Genomic DNA, 18,878 nt, shown 5'->3' with positions numbered 1-18,878 from the left:
GGCTGGGAACTGATATTTCCAGGGAGTGCCCATTGCCTTAACCCACTAGGGCTGGTAGGATAAAGATAGGACATACCTCATGAAAGTGCCCTCTCTGGCTCCACAGCTGCTTCTTGATGCAATGACCTTTTTCTAGACTTACAAAAATATTTGCCAGGTAGCTGCTCCAACACCCCCACATTCAACCCAGAACCAACAAACATTGCCCCTGCACCCCACCAAAACCAATGCTTCTTAATAGTCTTAGCCATGTAAAGTCTGATGGAGCTAGAGAGGACCAGATGGGTGGGTCCCAAAAAATCATTCTGGGAAGGCATTTTAGAGGTACTCTTAAGCCCCCAACTTTCATCTGAATCACAGCCAAAGCCCTACTTGCTCCAAGCTAGGGCTTCCAGGTATAAGCCTAAAGGGATGAAAACACTGAATCTGGTTGAAAAACTTGCTGCATACTCCATGACCTTGGCCAACTCACTTAGCCCCTCTAATGACATCAGTCTGCTCATCTGTAAAATTAGTAAATCTAACTCCAATGGTCCCTTTCAAATATAAATATCCCATGATCCTATGAACTTAAAAAACCTCTCCCAGTCTCTGAAAATCACGCTGTTAAACGTCTGAATAAAACCACAGATGTGGAGGGGCAACACTTGGGCCATTCACTCCCATGGGAGAGCAGAGTTGGGAAGACACTGAAATTTCTCCATTACAGGGGGACAGACACATAAAACACACATCGATCAGGGAAGGCCCATTTTCCTTTATTTGTGTAGAGGACCATACATTCGGGTTCCTAGGTTCATCACCTAGGCAACAGAATGTGGTGGGAAAAGTTCTGGAAGTAGGTGACCTGGGTTCAAACCCCAGCTCTCTCCTAGTTTGTACTCTACCTGTGATTTTAAGCAAGTCATAACCTCTCCCAGCCTTAGTCTCCTGCAAAATGAGAGGGTTGAACTGGATTGCATCCTATGAACCTCTGCTCCCAAGCCAATCTTTTCCCCTCTGAACCCCACCAGCCAGAATTAATCACATGACATCATAGCAATGCAAGAGGACATTTACTTAAAACAAAAGATATATAACAGGAGATAAGAATCAAGCAGCAAACCTTCTCACCACCCGTTTCCCAAACTACAACCTCCCAAACTTCAAGGAAATGTAGGTTGTGAGTCCTCCTGTCTCAGCTTCCCTGATGGCTTAACAGCTTGGCGCTGTAAGCTAGTTGAACAGGATAAAAAGTTTTTGAGTTCGATTTCTGGGCCCTTTCCTGAGCTGTGTATCAACAGGTCACAGCAACCTAGACCCTAAAGGTCTATTAGCAACTTGCCCAGCAACTGAACCCAGGAAACTCAGGTTCTGAAAAGAATCACATCTCAGGACAACAGAGATGTGAAGTCTCGAAACTCTGGCCTCTTGGGCAAGAACCACAGCTGGGAGAATGTTTGCAGTTCACTGCTTCCCACCACAGAAGGCAGCAAGTCTCCTGTTATTAGCCTCCAAAAATAGATGATTCCTGACTCCACATCCATTTTTTTCTCTTCTCTCTTCTGGTGCCCTGCTTGAATATTCCTTCATCCTGTTTCTCCAGAAAGTTTGAGCCCAGCCTCTCACCGAGATGGCTGCAAATTCTCTAACCAGTTGATGTGGGATAGCATCATCTGTCAGGGATATAGATGGCAGTGGGGATACTTTTCCCCACACTCACATCCCCATTTAATTTACATTCATCTTAATTCAGGATGCTGGAATTACCCAGACATACACTTTAATCACAATAAGCTTCCTGACCGCACCAACCCCAGACTCCCAGCACAAAGCTCTAGGACTGGAAATAAGACACAAGGGATTAATGGGGCAGTGTTCAAAACAGCGAGGTCACCTAAAGTGGAGTGTCCACAGACAGTCATTAGCAGCTAGACACACAGAGCAGCCACCATCAATAACATAATAGGAAAAAAATAACTTCCCATTTTTACAGTGCTTTGTATCACAGAATTATAAAAGCTGACATGTATATAGTGCCTCAAGGTTTATAAAGCACTTTACATACAATAGTTCATTTGATCCTCCTAACAACCCTGTGAGGTAGGTACGAGAGATTTAAATGATAGAATCACTGAAGCTCAGGGGCTTAAGGGTACCTCAAAGGGTGTCTTGTCCAACCCATACCTGAACAGGAATCTCCATAAAAACAGCCAAACCAAGTCATCTGGTCACTGCTTGCAGACCTCCAGCGAGAGAAAATTGAAACCTACCTCTTTTCACCTACCAATTGTTCCCAGTTCTGACCTCTGGGGTCAAGTAGTATAAAATCTAATCCACTTTTTTTACAAACAGCCCTTCAAAAACTTGATTCTCTTCCCCCTCCCCCCAATCTATTCTAAGTCAAGTATACCTAGATGTTCCAGCCAATCTTCACATGGCCGTGTACGTGCCCTCACCATCCTGGTCACCATCCTCCCAACATACTGTAGTTTCTCAATGTGATTTCCTAACATGTCCATCCCAGAACTAAATTCAGTACCCCAGACAGGCCTAACTAGGACAAAACATGCAAAATGCTTTCACAACCACTTCTCATCACCCTTTAAGAGGCTAAAATTTTGTGAAGATGAAGGTCATGGGATCTGAGTTTAATTGGAAGGTCAAGGTGTTCAAGAAGAAATCAATATGTAGAGGGAAGTCCACAAATATGAAGGCAGGGGTTTGGGTGGAAAGGAAAGCTACAAGCCAGATACTAAACTCCTTCAGAAATCAGGGAAAGTAACCTGCAGCTGGTACAATCACAGCAATAAACATCTGGGCTGGGTCCTAGAAATGGATGGCATGAACTTCAAAGGCTGCAGTGATGGTGGGTGTTCAAGCAGTAATTTGAGGGGAATGAGGAGTATGATGATACCAACTCCTGAGAGAGAAAAAGAGAGAAAGAGGGAAAGGGAGGGGAAAGAGAGAGAGAGAAGAATGTATGTGTATGTAGCATGCACATGCATGCACCTGCTAAGAAGAGAAACAAACAACACTGGAAATGGTGATCAGGGCATAAGGCATCATTCTGGGAGAGGCAGGTTGCCATGAGCATAAAAATACAAGAGATCCAGAATGAAGGTGGCCTGTTAATGATCTAGATAGAATGTTGGTTCATGACCCTTTTCATCTCCTTGTCCTCAGGCCTTTAGTTCCAGAAGAGAGAATACAGCATTTATAAATCTTCAATTTCACAGAGGGCAGCCGATGGGCAAAGGGGAACAGCTGCCTCAGGATAGATACTGAACCAAACCACAGGGCTGGAGACCCTGAATCTCCTGAGGAGTCATGGGGATAGATGCTCCTCTTGGACAGATGCTCCTTTGCCATCTCAGAAACTATTCTGCACCATCTTCCAGTGAATTCAGGCCCTTCAAAGTCTGTAGGATTCACACTGGACACCGGAGAACCTCTTCCAGTCTGGTAATCAAACTGTCCCAGAAATCCTGTTGTGATGAAAGTTGGTGCATACAAGAACTGTCCAGGAGGCTGGATAACAGTCAATAGAACGTAGTACCTGTGGCAGGAACTTCAAGCATTTTTTGGGCTTAGTCTCCCACCACAAATTCTGTAATAAAAAAATTCCTGGGAAATTTCAGAGCCCCTGGGGGCTTTTGAATTTGCAGTTTCTGCAGGATAACTGCTCTCTGGTTCAATGTCACCTTCTAAGTCAAATTTTCCTTGTCCCCCTATGTCAACAATGATTACCTCACTATACCACCCCATAGAGTTATCTTAACTCCCTTTTCTCTATCCAGAAGCCCTAATGCTAATGAAAAGACCAGGACACACAGTGACATCCCAGGCAGCCAGCCAGTTGTGGAATGAGAAGACATCTAGCCTCTGAGTGATCGACTGACCACACAGAACATAGCAGCAAGGAACATGAGATTGGGTGACATGTTAACTGTGATGCAATAAAACTGAATATTAAAATGAGGGGAGGGCAGGTAGCAACAGTCAACATGGGAAACCAAGGTCCACCTTCACTTAAGGAATGAAGACCTTGTCTGGGCTGGGGATTCCTGCGGTGACTTGGGTAGGGCAAAGATAAGCTGGTAGAAGGTCCTCTGTAATCCTGACACTATCCCTGAAAGCTGAGTTTAGGTTGGGAGAAGTGTCCTGTGGAGGGCTGCTGAGAGGAGAGAAAAAAATCCAGGTTAGGAGGGGAGGCACCTGATTTGGTGGGAAAGGCCCTTGGTTTGGAAGACAGAACCAGATTCTAGTTGTGACCCTACCAACTCATTCAGTAGCCTTGTGCAAATCACTGCTCCCTCTCTGAGATTCAGTTTCTCCATTTGCAGAATGAGGGGGTACAAAATGATTTTTAAAATCCTTTCCAGTTCTAAGACCCTTAAGGATAAAACCTATGAGAACCTTGCCCAGTTTAACATCCACAGTCCCCACCCCTACCTGCCCTGGCCCCATATCAGCAATGTTTGCTTTACCAGGAGATGCATCTGCTTGCTGTGACCCTATGGAATTCTCTTTTCACCCATTTTAATCAAGTTGAAAGGCACACTGAAGCCCCCCTCCTACCAGTGCCCTATGTGGAGGTCAGCTATAGTGAGAGTCCCTGTTCCTAGTTAAGAGGAAAGGACACTCCCACAACAGTTTCACTGGCCAATCTCTAGGGCCCCCATCCAAGTTCCTGCCACATTAAGGGGGAAATGGGCTGACATTCTCCATTGTGCCTTTATCTCCCTTGCTGCTCCCAGATTTACATCTTGGAGAGCCAACCAAATTCTCCACAAGAAAGCATCTAGCATGGCACAGGGGATAGGAAGGACTAAGGACAGAAATTGTTTGTAACCTAGGTCCCTAACCCTCATCTGGCCTCTTGCTCCTAGGGACATCTGGTACTCAGGGGTCTGTCAGGTGCTGTTCTTGGGGAACTTTTAATACTTCTCTTGGAAGGTTATCCACACATCAATGAGAGGGTCCAGTGGCAGGTTCAGTACCCCGTGGAGAAGGTGCAAGCCCACACCTATCCCTTCCTGTTCAATCATCCAGACAAATGCATGGGAAATCCTGCTGGCCCCTTCCTTTTGATGTTCATGACCAAACCCCAGGAAGCCGGCAGACACTAGGTCATCCGACACACACGGGGCCACAAAGCCATGGTGCCCGAGGTGGACATCTGCCTTGTCTTCCTGATGGGCCTGCCTCCATTCCTTTCCCCTAGACAGCTATGGGACTTGTTGGTAGATGAGGACAGAAAGCACAAAGATCTCCTTCAGGTGGGCTTCCTAGATACATACCACAATCTGGCTCTTTAAGACCCTCGTGGAACTAGAACGGGTAGCTCGCTACTGCCCCACTGCCCACTATGTGCTCTAGATGGCAATGTCTTTGTGAACCCTAGATTCCTGTTGCAGCAGGTGCTATCTTCCAAGGGACCCCAGCTCAAGAACTTCATTATAGGACACATTTATAGGAATGTGTAACCCAACGGGATCCCAAGAAGTGAAGAAATAACTAAGGAGGTCAGCCCCCAAACCAAGTACCCTCCCTACTGCAGTGGATTTGGCTAAGTGATGTCCAGTGATCTTGTCATTAGGGTTTTGGCTGCTGCCCCAAATGTAAAGAATATCTATCTACTTGGAAGATGTGTTTGTGGGGCTATGCCTACAACAGCTTGGAGTAGAGCCCACACACAGCCTTCCTAACTCTTTCCAGCAGTAATGAATTAAATTTCATCAATGTAGCTATCTTCAATTTACTCTTGTTAATGGCTTTCTGCCCCAGGAGCTGCTGAGGTACTAGCCTACTACCTTCCAGGAGGTAAGAAATACCTGTTCCCCAGTATTATCTATATAGGAACCACGATCCCCCTCTATCCAGAGGACCCTCAGGGCCAAATCCATGAGTTTCCCCACTTACTGTGCTCTCTGGACTAGCAATATAATTATTATAGGCTGTGACAAAAATGAACTTTCCTCTGGCCATGATCAAAGGACACAGTATGCATTTGATAGGGTATCCCAAAAGTCTTAGTGCAGCTTTAATTAGATTTCAACTTTCATAGCTTAATAGCTTATACACCTTGGAAAAATTACTTAATATTGTAACCAAGGTCTAGAGTTAAAGGAATAGTACAGAGCTCCAGGAAGATCATGATAGGTTTGACATAAGACCTGAACCTGGGACACTAATCTACTCCTGCAAATTAAGTTCCAGGTCACCCTGGGAGTCCCTAAAGCCACATAAAACCTCATGGTATCCTCTGGGGTGATCCTCTCAAGAAATATAGCTATATTCCATTTTCTAACCAAGTCCCTCCAAGAAGGAGACCCGCATGTAGGTGACTAAAAAGTACACTTAACTGTCTGTCCACCAGGTAAAGGGAACAGGTGAAAGATAAGGCATTGTGGTGTAGTGGAAAGAGTGCTGGAGTTGGGAGTCAGCAGACCTGGGTCAAGTTAAGATAGGGCTGCTCACACCACTCAGATGAGCAGTTACCAACTATAATCATTCTGCCAAGATGGAGAAGCACTGTGGTCCTTGCTCTTTGCCCTCTCCTGACCCCCAGGCACTGACACCTGACCTGGATCTTGCCATCCCACCTGTAGCCAGGCCCTTCTGTCATGCAGCTGACCTCTCTCTCCTGTCTATGCCATTTCCCCCCAATTGGAACATAAGCTCCAAGACAACAGGGACTACCTCATTCTGCTATTTGTATCCAGTGTTTGGGAAATAGTCAACATTTAATAAATGTTTTCTCATTCACTCAAGTCACTGCCGCCTTCCTGGGCCTTAAGTTTCTTCACCTATAAAATGAGGGGGTGAACCATAAGTGATCTTTAAGGTATCTTTTCAACTCTAAACTTAATTATCACCAAGGCTGAGCACTGAGGCAGGGAGGGAGAGATCTATCTGAAACACGATGAAAAAAAGGTCAAGATTTCTGAACCAAGTCCAGCCCCTAGGCCCACCCAGACAGTTATAGACAGCTCTGCTCAGGATCAGGCCTCCCCACTGACTTTTGAGAGCAATGTGCTATCAACAAGCATATATCAGCCTACTGTCAGCAACTATTTCCAAGAATACTACATGTCAGACACTGTAACTGGAAAGCTGAAATGCAGTAAACTTGTAGGCCAAAGATTTGGGTAGAGTCTTGACTCTTCAACTTAACTGCCTAAAACTTTGGACAAATCACTTCAAACACCTCATCTCACAGATGAGGCACAAAGAAGAAGATTAGATGACCCCAGAGATCCCTTCCAGCTATATCAGTCGGTGGCATTATAAATACAAAATGAGTATTACTTACCAAGTCTGCTTTTCTGTTAAATTTCTGGTGAAAGGAAAACTGCTACACTAGGCATCACACCTGACCTCTGAGCTGTGGCTACTTCCTAGTATAAAACCAGTTATAATTTCCAAGAATTTGGACAATCCTTTTACATACTGATGTTCCTGTTGGAGCTAAGTTTCCTCTCTCTCTCCAGGCTCTTCATTGCTGATTTCTGGTGCTGAAGTCCCCCAGACCATGGCTATGCCCCTCTTCATCCCTATCTACTGCCCTGTCACGTGAGGAGCATCCTAGCTTTGGACTTGAAGTCCGCCTCCTTGCCCTTGGTCAAATCAATTCCATGAGATCACAGGATGGAGATCTTGAAGGGACCATGGAGATCACCTAGTCCAACCTCTTCATTTTACAATGAGGAAACTTAGGCTCAGAAATGTTATTTGCTCAAGGTCACAGTGATTGTAAAATAGCAGAGGCAAAACTCAAACCCAAGTCTTCTGACTCCAGTGCTCCATTTCAACATACCACACTACCTCTGATCTCACTTAGTCCTACCCTCTCATTTTTGTATGTTTAACTGAGGCCTAGAGGGGTAGAATGACTTTCCCAAGGTCACACAGGTTGTATGAGAGCAGGGAATCAATTCCCAGATAGAGGATCAATACAAACCTATCACTGATAGGTTACTATTTCAGAAATAGCTTCTCCAGACAAACAAGAATGCATTAAGCAAGTGTGTCCAAGGTTCTCAGCACTGGAAGAGACCTCAGAGGCCATTCTAGTCTGACCCATACCTGAACAAGAAATCTCTTCTACAACACACCTAACAAGTGATCATCCAGCCTCTACTTCAAACCTCAGCTGAAAAACAAATTATCTGCCAAGAAGCTCTTATCAGTAAAAGGTCTTTCTTGACATCAAAGCTAAATTTGCCCCTTTTGTTCACTGCTCCTAGTTCTGTCCTCTGGGGCAAAAGAAACCAAGACTTCTCTCTCTTCTACATGACAGCCCTTCAGATACCTGGAAATGGCCATTGTGATCCCACGTTTCCTCTAGACTCAACAACCCCAATTCCTTTAACTGACCTTTCTTTCAAGACCCTTTGGCATCCTGTCATCCTCCTCCTCTCCAGCTTATCAATGTCCTCCTTAAACTATGGTACCCAAAAGAACATGTTGTCACAGAAGGACTATCTCTACTCTTGGCCTGGATACCACTTTTCTCAATGCAGACTAAGATCACAACTAGTCTACAAAGAACTGATTTGTACTGAGCTTGCAGTCCACTAAAATCTCCAACTGTAGGTTTAGAGTGAGGGAGATGGCCTGAGCTGATTCCCCTCTTGCCACCCTCTGTCTGTAAGGAAGAGTTACTTGACCCAGCCCAAACATACCATCTTCTCAGGCCTTCACCCTGGCCTAAACTGAACTACTTAAAGAAAAAACCCAGGGCCTGGCATTTAGACCCCTTCATGACTATTTAAATCCATATTACTCAATCATTCCTCCCACTCCAACATCCTTGATTACATGACACCCTGGCAAGGCAAGGCAGGGCAGCCTTAAAGCCATGACAAGAAATAGAGGTAGCCTCAAGACTCTAGTCAAAGCAAGGAGAGATGCCAAGCAAAATGGCTGGTCCTCCAATAGTCTTCTGTTCTTAAGCCTGCCTCCAGAGCAGCTGCAAACACCAATCCCTAAGCTAAAGGAAACGTAGACTCTGCCAAAACAATAGCTCTGTGCTTCTGGGCCTTCTCAAGAATCCTAGCCTAGCCCACATATGCATAGAAAAATCTAACACCCCTTCCCCCATGGAGAAAGCTTTCCCCACCTTACCTTCCTCAGTCTATCTTGATGATGTCCCTCTAACCCCTGCCCCTCTATTTTTTGGGGGATATTTAATGGCTTTTCATGGACAGAAAGACTTAACCTACCAAGGATGCTTATTTCCAAAAGCTCAGGGAATTAAGAAGCCCCAAGAAAATCCTGCCCCTCCAACCTGTCTTTCCCTACCTGCCTCCCTGTACCTGCTCTCTCCCTGGCTTTGGACCAGTTGAGGTGGCAGCTTTTCCAGGGTTGGTGGGACAGACACGCAGGCCAGACATCGGCCCAAAGAGTTTTCTTTATCTTTATTTGTCTACATTCAGCTTAATTCAGATGTCCTGCCTGAATGACCCAGACATACAAAAAAAAAAAAAAAAACCCCACTCTTTCCCACTGGTTTTTAAAATAAAATCTTCACTTATAAAACTGAAACACTAAAGCATTAAAATACAGAAAGCTTGTTTAACTCACTTCACAAAAGCATTAACAGATGACGTATCCCTCACGTAACTATTTAAAGACGAACTTAGTTAACACTAACACCAATGTTAAATAGACGAAGGGATACTGAGTTGTATTAACTCAAAAACTCTATTCAGACAAAGTTGTAATGGTAACTAACAAACCATTAAATACACAGATGTCCCAAACACAGCTAAGTATGGAATTACAGGGAGATGCCACCATCAGAGTAGCCACCTGCATATCACACAGAACACGGCAACATGGAACCTGGGGGGAAGGGTTGACATGTTAACTGTGATGCAATAAAACTGAATATTCAAATTGGGGGGGAGGGGGCGAGTGCAGAAGGTAACAAAACTTCACCCCTGGGGAGTAAAGGTAGTTTATCTATACTGGTAATTCATGCTGTGATCATTTCTGCCATAGCCACCTTGCGAAGACTGGTAGGAACTGGGAGGCCCACTGTAATTCTGGCCTGAGCCTGGGGAGTTGTAATTGGACTGTGAAGAGTAGCCACCTAGGGAGAGTAGGGACAGAAAATATAAGTTGGGGTTAGGATGAGAAGGTTGCAGCTATGCCCTCTCTCCCACCACCCTTTCCAAGACCCCAATCCCAGGTGGAACAGACACCAACCTTGTTTGCCTTGGTAGGAGGAGCCACCACCAGAGCTGCCTCCATAGCCGCCATGTGAACCTGTGTTATAGGACGATCCACCTGACCCGTAGCTGTTCCCACCACCACCTCGGCCCCCGCTGCCACTGTAATCTGGAGTGGGGGGCAGAACAAAGTACTGTTAACTTCCCCTCAACAGAACCTAGCAATGGAAGCCCTGATCCCTATCAAGGAAGGCAAAGAGGCATCAGAAGATGGAGAAGCCTGGAGCTCTGTTGCCTGAACCAAAGGTACAGGCTCTACACCTGTTGACAGACGAACTATATTTCTAAAAGGTGGAGTGGCTGATGTTTAAGTGATGCTTTGCTATGGCCACACTAAGCTGACAAAAGTCCCTGCCTACCCAATCTCCCTTCAATGAGATCAGTCCAGGGACCAAGCTGTTCTCATTAAAAAAAAAAAAAAAAATCCCACAGATCAGTTCTGTCGAATATCCTACTTACACCATTAACCCAAGCTTTGTTTCTGGGACAGTTCCCCTTGACAATTCCTCTCAGATTTCCCATCCTTCTACTCCCCTCTAGTGTGGTTTCTTAAAAAGTCAGCATTTATGCCAGCCATTTCACTGTTTCAGGAAAAATCCACAGATGTTACTCCTGTACCCAGGACAACTGATCCATTCATCTAAGTCTATGTAGAAGGCCAAGGAAAAAACACAATCATGGCTCAGTGATGGGTAAGAACCCCTCAGTTCCACTAAATAAGCTACTCAGGTTCAATTTGGGAAGATAGTAAATCACTATGAGCAACAATGAAGCCATATTGTTAAGGACTGATCACTATATTGACATGTTTCTTTTTTAGCTAATAGCTATGCACACTCAGGAAAGTGATTTGTTTCATGGTGAGGCATGAACCTAAACCACCCAGGGCCAGTAGGAAGCTCATGGCACAGAGTTTCTGGATATAGAGAGGTCTGGAACTCATCTGGGATCCAGCTATGTAACAGGGTTGACCTTAAGTAAAACAGTCAGGAAAATAGGTACTAAGGAATTAAATTTGAGAGTTTAATAAAAGTCCTGCAAAATCTCAAGTATCCTCTTTCCTACTATCACTTGGTGCCCCACTTTCATAATATCTTACCAGCTGTTGATCAGAGCAGTACCTGAGCTTGTAGCCCAACATGCCAACTTGCCTTCACCAGCTGACAGACTAGAAGCAACTTCAGTATTTCCATGGGGTTTGCTACCCCACCCAATGCCCTGGTTTCAATAGAGGTGCTATGAGGACATGGGTCACCCAAAGCCAACTCACTGAATTTGCTCTCGTAGTTATAGTCTGATCCACCTCCACCACCTGGGGAGTTGTAGGAATTCGAATAGGAAGAGTAGTTGCCTTGTCCATGATTATAGCCCTTTTGTTTGCCTTGAGGTGGGCCATAATTGCTGTACTGGTTTTGGCTGTATGATGACTGTTGTTGGCCTTGGTGAGACTGGTACCCTGAACCGTAAGAAGGCTTCTGCTGGCCCCCATGCTGCTGCTTCTTCCCGCCGTGCTTTGGGGGCACTGGTGAATTGTAGTTGTCGCCTTGGTAGTAGGACCCATAGCCAGAAGAGCCGCCTCCACCGCCACCCCCGCCTCCACCAGCATTCCCAGAATGCCCACCGTTGCTGTAGAACTGACCTAAATGGAAGGGATGGCATCAATTAGGGAGTGGAAAAGGGAAGATTTCAGATTCAAGAAAGTAAAATTAACTCATGTTAAATCCCCCTTTGAGGGTATACCTGACATCTACTTCCCTTAGGACTCCTACACCATGTATTCACAGAAGCTAACGCTACGGTTTTAGGGACTTATTCTGAGGTCCAGAGAAATCTGAGCAGTCACCCATCTCATTCAAGAAGAAAACTGGTCTGGGTTTGCTCTCAAATTCTCTTTTCTGCTGATGTTAAGAACTAATCCTCCTTCAGGAGATGCTCAGGTGTAAGCAGGGAAGATGTTAGCTCTTGCAGTGGCTATTAATGTTTTTAAGATCGTAGATGGGCTGGTTTAGCTGATGACTTAGGACCATTTAACAAACCCAGACCTCCCCAAAGCTCCCCAGAAAAGCAGGGCTGAGGCAACATGGCATGGCAGAAAGCCAGTCTGGATCTCAGGTCTCCCAGATTCACAGACCTGCCTCTCACACACACTGCCTATTACCCAAGGCAAGTCAATAAAACCCTTAATGCCCCCAGGCAACTGGCTAAGGCCATCAAGTTTCAGACAAGTTGCCAATCTGCATCAGTGAAGGGAGTTTCTACACTGGGAGTTCCCTACACTGATGAAATCACAGTCAAACCACTTCCTTCCCCCACCGGCCACGTCCCTCCCCCAAGAGAAAGGAAAAGAAAAGCAAGGCTGACTTTAACCCCAGGCTCCGAGAAGCAGTCAGTCTGGGACTGTTATATGGAAACCGCTCTGTCCACCCCTGTACTTCACTGTGACAAGGCCAGCACAGGCCCATGCTCATCTCCCTGGAAGGACAGGCAAGTCTTCATTACAGTCACAAACCTCCTTTGACCAGGGGCAGTATCAGCAAGAAGGAATGCCTGGACTGAAGCTGCCAAATCAGACAATTATTCTGAGATTGCCTGCTGGTTAGAAGGCCCCAAATGCAGACTTGGCAAAATAAACTGTTTCATCACAGGATCATTCCCAGTAAAATGACCAGTTACCCCTTACAAGTGGAGATGTGCCCCTCAGGCTCATCCCAGAAACCCACAATGCAAGAGAGCTAGTGAGGCCAGAATACACACTTAGTAAGTACTAAGGCCAAAAGGCAAGCACTGCTTCTCCCAGATATCCCCAGGACAAGGGACCAAGGATGTGTCCCCACTCTGACCAGGCAGGTCTTTCCAATGGGTCACTAGCACCATGCTTGGGAGCCAGGTTTAGAGCTCAGCTCTGGGTCACAGCCCCAGAGAGGCAGGAACATGCAGTGGGATTGCAAAGCATGGGATGGATGTAGCTGCCACATTCTCAGGAACTGAAGGTGAGACTGTGACCTCCATCAGCCCTTCTCATCTGGCTCTGGGACATAATGATCCCCTTCTTTAACAAAATGCAACACCAAGTACCTACTATATATGTAAGGCATGGTGTGAGGTGCTCTTCAGTTTAGATACCTCATGTATTTTTTTCTCTGGCGTGCCCAAGTAACTCAGGGCTTCGTACAACCGAGACTATTTAAAGTCAGTCTCATATGTGAACCACCTCAGGCTTTTCAATAGCAGGTATATGGATGGGAAGGAACAGGTGAGGGGGTGTAGGGGGTGGGTGTGTGGGTGTGTGGGTGGGTGGGTGGGTGTGTGTGTGTGTGTGTGTGTGTGTACACACAGACATGTTGACAGTTTGGGTCAATTCTATTTGTCCAGAAGTCAGTCAGTTCAAGCCCCCAAACCTAAGTGACATATAGGGGGTGAGGGGTACAGAGAATGACACTTTCCAATTCACTCCAGTAACCCCAAGCAGAAAGCAGGAGCACCTAAGCTCCCTGTGAGTGGGCATGCCCACGAATTGTGCTTTCCTTGACAAGACGGAATTGGCTTTGCCAGCAGGTAACTGGAACAGAAAGGTAAGTACCAGTCCCTATGTTGCCTAGCCTGTGGCAAAGGATAAGAAGGATGAACAATACTACCAGCACAGCTTGGCCTTCAAATCCTAATTATTAGGTATTCATTTCATGGCCTTTTGTTATTGGACTAACGGAATTGAGCCTTCATCCCACCCCATCCCCCACCAACCCACTATCACTGAGTCCTGCGCAGCTTGAGGAACAATTAGACCAAGCTCATTTTCAAGTAACAAAGCCAAAACGCCAAGAAAGGAGACACATCCAACAATGCAGCAAAGCAAACATGCAATGCTCAGTGAAGAGATTGTGGAGAGATGGGGAAAGCAGATATTTCTCCTTCAGGAAGATTACAAACAAATATTTCCATGACCTCCCCAAATCTAGGTTTCAAGAAGGGTTTAATAATATCAGCACTAAGCTTAACATACACTTGAACACCTATGTTCAGTTCAGTCTCTTCCCTCAATTAAGAACATGAATGAAGACACCAAAATATCCAATGATTTACTTTAACATGTATTGATTTAAAAAAAAAAAAGGGAGGGGGTGGCAGTTTTCCACCTCATTCAGGACAACATCTATTCCCTGGTATAAAAAGACATTATTCTCAAACAATAACTTTCTAAAAAAAATACATCATGCATTAAAAGTTTTAAAAAGTATTCACTGAATGTTTCAAACCTCTTTGAACAAGTGGTGAGTAATCATTTTGACCAGTTTCTGTGTCTGAACAAACTCAAAATCTTGCAAGTCAATGCAAAGATGCAGGCTTTGTGCGATAAGAACCGCTGACCAAAACAAGACAGAAGAGGACCATACAAATTTAAAACATAGTATTACAGCAAGAATAAAGGGCCATACACTTACAAGTGAAAGAGAATCTAGTTGGAATGACCAAATGACTCCACATACCTCTGTATTAGAAGTCATGATAAGCTTCCAGGTCTTTGCCAAAAGTCAGTTATAGCAAAAGTCCCAGCAACACAAATCCCTGCTGCTGGTTTGCTAACCAATGTCAAGTGCTTAAGGCCCTTTATACTTGATTATAAAAAAAGCCGATAAAAAAATCTGAATCCATGCATTTTCAGCTGTGATCAGGACTTGCAAAATTTTACATCAACTCCTTAATGCCTGGATATTTATTGTACCAGTATTGGAAGCACAGTTACAATTCCTTTGAAAGTACACTAACTAGCTATCAGCCACAATTAATCCCATCCCTCAAGCAATAACCCACCAGTGTATTACAAAAGGATGGAGAAGTTAACTTAGCACATCTTACGATTCCACATACAATTTAACATTGTGCATGCTTAAAAAAGAGTCGGGCTGTACTAGATTCAGACACGGTGAAGTCTTTCTTAGGTATCAACCACCAGGTTTGGGAGTTTGTTAAAAGGTTTAAAATTCATACAAAACCTGCTGTAAATTAAGACAAAGGTAGATTAAAATGCTTCTGTATCTGTCCCTTAAATAAAGTAATGCTTTCCATAAAAAGCAAAGGTGGGCTTTTGCCTTTATGCTGAACAAAGCTGGCTCTAGAATTTTGTGCAACTTGGCACAAAAACATTCTCTGAAAATTACTTTCCGCTTATTGTGAACATCAATACGACCAAGTTCAAAGGCAAATCACAATAAAAACTGCCACTGTCTTAAGTTCTGCAGGCTAAGAGTTTCAGACAAGCTGCGGTGAAAAGCCACGGTTGAGAAACCCAGTGAAGCACAGGGACACAGCACGGACACTTTGGGTTTTGGAGTTCGAGAAAATTGGAGTAAAAAGCTGTTTTTTTGTGCAATACTTTTAGATGATCTAGGAAGACCCAAAATCATGATAGCCGTAGCAGTCTGTGAAAAAGTCACCTACAAAAGGGGGAGACAGAGCAGAGAAAAAAAATTAGAATTGTTTTGAAGATGGCACAGAGCGCCACATATGAAACTCATGTTTTAGATTTCTCTGCTCCTGTAACCCCCCAATGAAGGCTTCTTCTGAATACAAATAGCTGGGCATTGTCAGGAAAGCATATTCACAAGAGTGGTGTATTGCTTCACATGGCTTAAAGCAGAGAAATTTAAAATATTTACATATTAAAAAGGAATTGTCAAATCACATGGGTTTTGTACTTTAATGGTTAAACAATATTAATCTCTTGCTCAACAACCTGTCCCATCTGCCAAAAAAGGGCTGTGCTACTAAGTCTTAGGTACAAATAGGCCAGGTTTCAACTGTTCTAAGGCAAGTAGTGTTTGTGGGTTTCTTTTTAACTTTAAATTGATAGAACATAAACTAACACTTACTATATCCTGCTGTTGCAGAATTGCCACCGTAGCCATAGCTTCCATAGCCAGCGCCTAGAACAGGACAGAGTAAAATTACTCGACTGTTGGTTGGGCCCACAGTAAGGACAGCCAGGAGAGACGGCTTCTCTTCACAGCTTTCAAATTAACCTCTGGGAAGACTTTAATAGGGGACACTGGTGACAAATACTCATTTGCAGATTTCAAATTCCACATATTAAACGATTCAAAGTCTTACAAAACAAATTTAGAAGCAGGCAAGGGAAGAAAATCTGCACTCGTACCAGCATTCATGTAGCCACCATGATTGGCACCACCAAATCCACCTCGGCCTCTACCCCGACCTCGGATGTTCCCACCTCTACCTCGACCACGAATATTTGGGGGAGGGGGAACCTCATTGTGCATAGGGCCTCCCATTCCAAATCCTGGGTTGTGCTGCTATAAAAGAAAATTAGAAAACACAGCCTGGTTAAACTCACACAAATAATTTATGAGATTTCAGTAGTAGCTCATGCAGTATATTCTTTCTATATTCCCTCAGAGAAACATAAGGGTACCTTGAAATTAAGATTAAGGAATCTACACTGTTATTTCCTGTGTGGGACAGAGGGTAAAACAGTGGACCTGGAGTAAGGAAGTCCTGGGTCTAAAATCTTGCATTAACAACTGGCTATGTGACCCTAGACAAGTCACTAAACCTAATATTCAAGCCCCTCTTTCACCATAAAGCAAGGATGACAATAGTAGCAACTGCCTTGCTAGGGTGTTGAAAAGACTAAATGAGAGAATGAAAACCTCCTCGAACTGTATTAGCATTGTCTATCAAAGGTACCCACCTTTGCCGCAAACTTCGGTCCCCCTCTCACAGGTACTGGTGCTCTCTTCTTCTTATTGGGCTCCAAGGCAACAGGAGCATCAGGGAACAGCTTTTCTAAAGCAGTGAGAGCAGCAAATGCCTTTGCCACCTTTTTATTTGAACCAGCTCCTTGAAACTTCTGCCCGTCAACTTCAACCTGAGAGGACGAGTACATGGGAGGATCATGAAATCAATATGATCAGTCAGAGAAAGCAACAGTTTTTTCAGTGCCTGATCAAGAACTAAGTCATCTCAGGAAAAATTCTAGCCTCCAGGGTACCAATGGCACTTAAAACATTTCAATACGTTAAGCTGGAAAACACCAATTTTCAGGTATATATTGAGAAGCATAACCAACTCCATTTAGTCCCAATGAAATAAGGACAACTTAAAAGCATTCTTTTGGGGGCACATGTACCACTCACCTCCATGACAAAGCGTTTATCATGACTGCCACCAGTCTCAGAGATAAGCTCATACTTGAGGCCACGCCTCTTCTCATTGAGTTCCATGACAGGATTCTTGCCATGTTTGGTCAAGATTGGACCCTGTTGTTTTACATTCTAAAAAGAAAATGCAAACCCCAATTAGAATTTCAGACACTTTCTGTGCCTCATTCTCATTTTCTAGGCAAGTGATCAGTTCCTACCCTGCTGACACCCCCAGCACAGCTTATCCAGGATCTCAGACCAGGCAGACAATTTTTTAAAAATCTGTTAATTACTTGCATTTTCTTCCCCATTCAACAGTTCTTCAAATAGGGTATGTTAACTACATGGGATCTGCCAACATATCTTAGATCAATTACATTCAAGGTGTCTAAGTGCTCCCATGGTCCAGGACATTTACATCAGCCTAACCATTTACTTCCTGTCATCTTTTCTCCTAAGCATGTCCACACTCACCAAAAATACTAAATATAAATTTAAAAGACTCCTCTAAAATTAGCCAAAAAACAGTAACAATGTACATTTCTCAGTACTTTAAAGGTTAAACAGTAGTCTTACAACAATCCTGTAAAAGAAGCTCAGTACAATCCCCATTTGTATTACTACCATTATTATCAATTATTACCTATATTACTATCCCCAATTCCTAGATGAGGAAAAATGCTCAGGTGGGTTAAGTGACTTGCCCCAAATTACAGAGTGATAAGGTACAAGACCTAGGATTCCAACCTAGATGTTTCCAGACTCCACATCTAGTCAGGGTACTTCTTACACCAAGTTCACCAAGTCCAAATGAGTGGTAGCCTTATTGCACACAGGGAAACACTGACAATCAGATGCCCGGCTGGCCCCTTAGCCACTATAAGCTGTATGGGCCATGTCACTGTCCAGGGTTCTGACTCAGGGCAGACTTTGTCAGATATGGGAAAAAGGGGAATGGCAGTCAAGAACTTTAAAAGTCCATGGCTTTTAAGTATTCAACTTCATACGTAAAAGCCTAGACAGAAAGAGCTGTTCCTGCCCCTTAGCTGACAAGTCAATGAGAACCAGGCAAAGAGCTTCACAGCTTTCATGGCCACAGCCCCTCTAGGAGCTCACCTCCGACGTCTGGTCTGGAGAAGGAAAAGCAGCACTGGGGGTAGCAACAGTTTCCACTACAGGTGGAGGAGCAACAACCACAGGCTTCTGTTCTGTTTCCTCAGCAGAGTCCTCCCCTTTACTTGATTCTTTACCTTCTGCTCCTGTAGGCAGACCCATGTCTTGTAACACCTGTAGAGTAAAGAAGAACCCCCCCAAGAGCTGTCAACAAATGTTCCTACAAGAAGCAATCTTTGTTCCTATGTTCAAAAATGCAGACATTTCAATGCTATTTAGGCTTTTCAAAGCTCATGTTTTTCCACACTCAATAGTCAAACAGTGTCAATATTCAAGCAGAGCTGAACATGAACTGTACTTGACTTGCTACGATGTCAATAAAACCAGA

General features: G+C 44.3%; 1 protein-coding gene across 4 annotated transcripts in view; it reads right to left on the bottom strand.

Moving 5' to 3' along the window:
• Positions 1–1,038: 1,038 nt before the first annotated feature.
• ILF3 (interleukin enhancer binding factor 3) overlaps positions 1,039–18,878 on the bottom strand; it is a 32,817-nt gene continuing 14,977 nt past the window's right edge. The window contains exons 13-21 of one of the 4 annotated variants that reach the window (XM_027857760.1): positions 18,494–18,664; positions 17,372–17,509; positions 16,927–17,103; positions 16,372–16,528; positions 16,088–16,141; positions 11,491–11,859; positions 10,198–10,329; positions 9,995–10,081; positions 1,039–1,655 (exon numbers count right to left, since the gene is read on the bottom strand). In XM_027857760.1, the coding sequence (XP_027713561.1) occupies positions 1,447–1,655; positions 9,995–10,081; positions 10,198–10,329; positions 11,491–11,859; positions 16,088–16,141; positions 16,372–16,528; positions 16,927–17,103; positions 17,372–17,509; positions 18,494–18,664 (1,494 nt within the window). In that variant the 3' untranslated portion in view covers positions 1,039–1,446. Of the gene's footprint in view, positions 1,656–9,671; positions 10,082–10,197; positions 10,330–11,490; positions 11,860–14,173; positions 15,653–16,087; positions 16,142–16,371; positions 16,529–16,926; positions 17,104–17,371; positions 17,510–18,493; positions 18,665–18,878 lie in introns of those variants that run through there. The other 3 variants (XM_027857756.1, XM_027857757.1, XM_027857758.1) reach the window with 3 other exon arrangements.

The sequence above is a fragment of the Vombatus ursinus genome, unplaced genomic scaffold (genome assembly GCF_900497805.2).
Source record: "Vombatus ursinus unplaced genomic scaffold, bare-nosed wombat genome assembly UNPS02012319.1, whole genome shotgun sequence".
NCBI lineage: Eukaryota > Metazoa > Chordata > Mammalia > Diprotodontia > Vombatidae > Vombatus > Vombatus ursinus.
The sequence above is the reverse complement of the archived record's forward strand: the minus strand, read 5'-3'. Positions and strand labels throughout refer to the sequence as shown.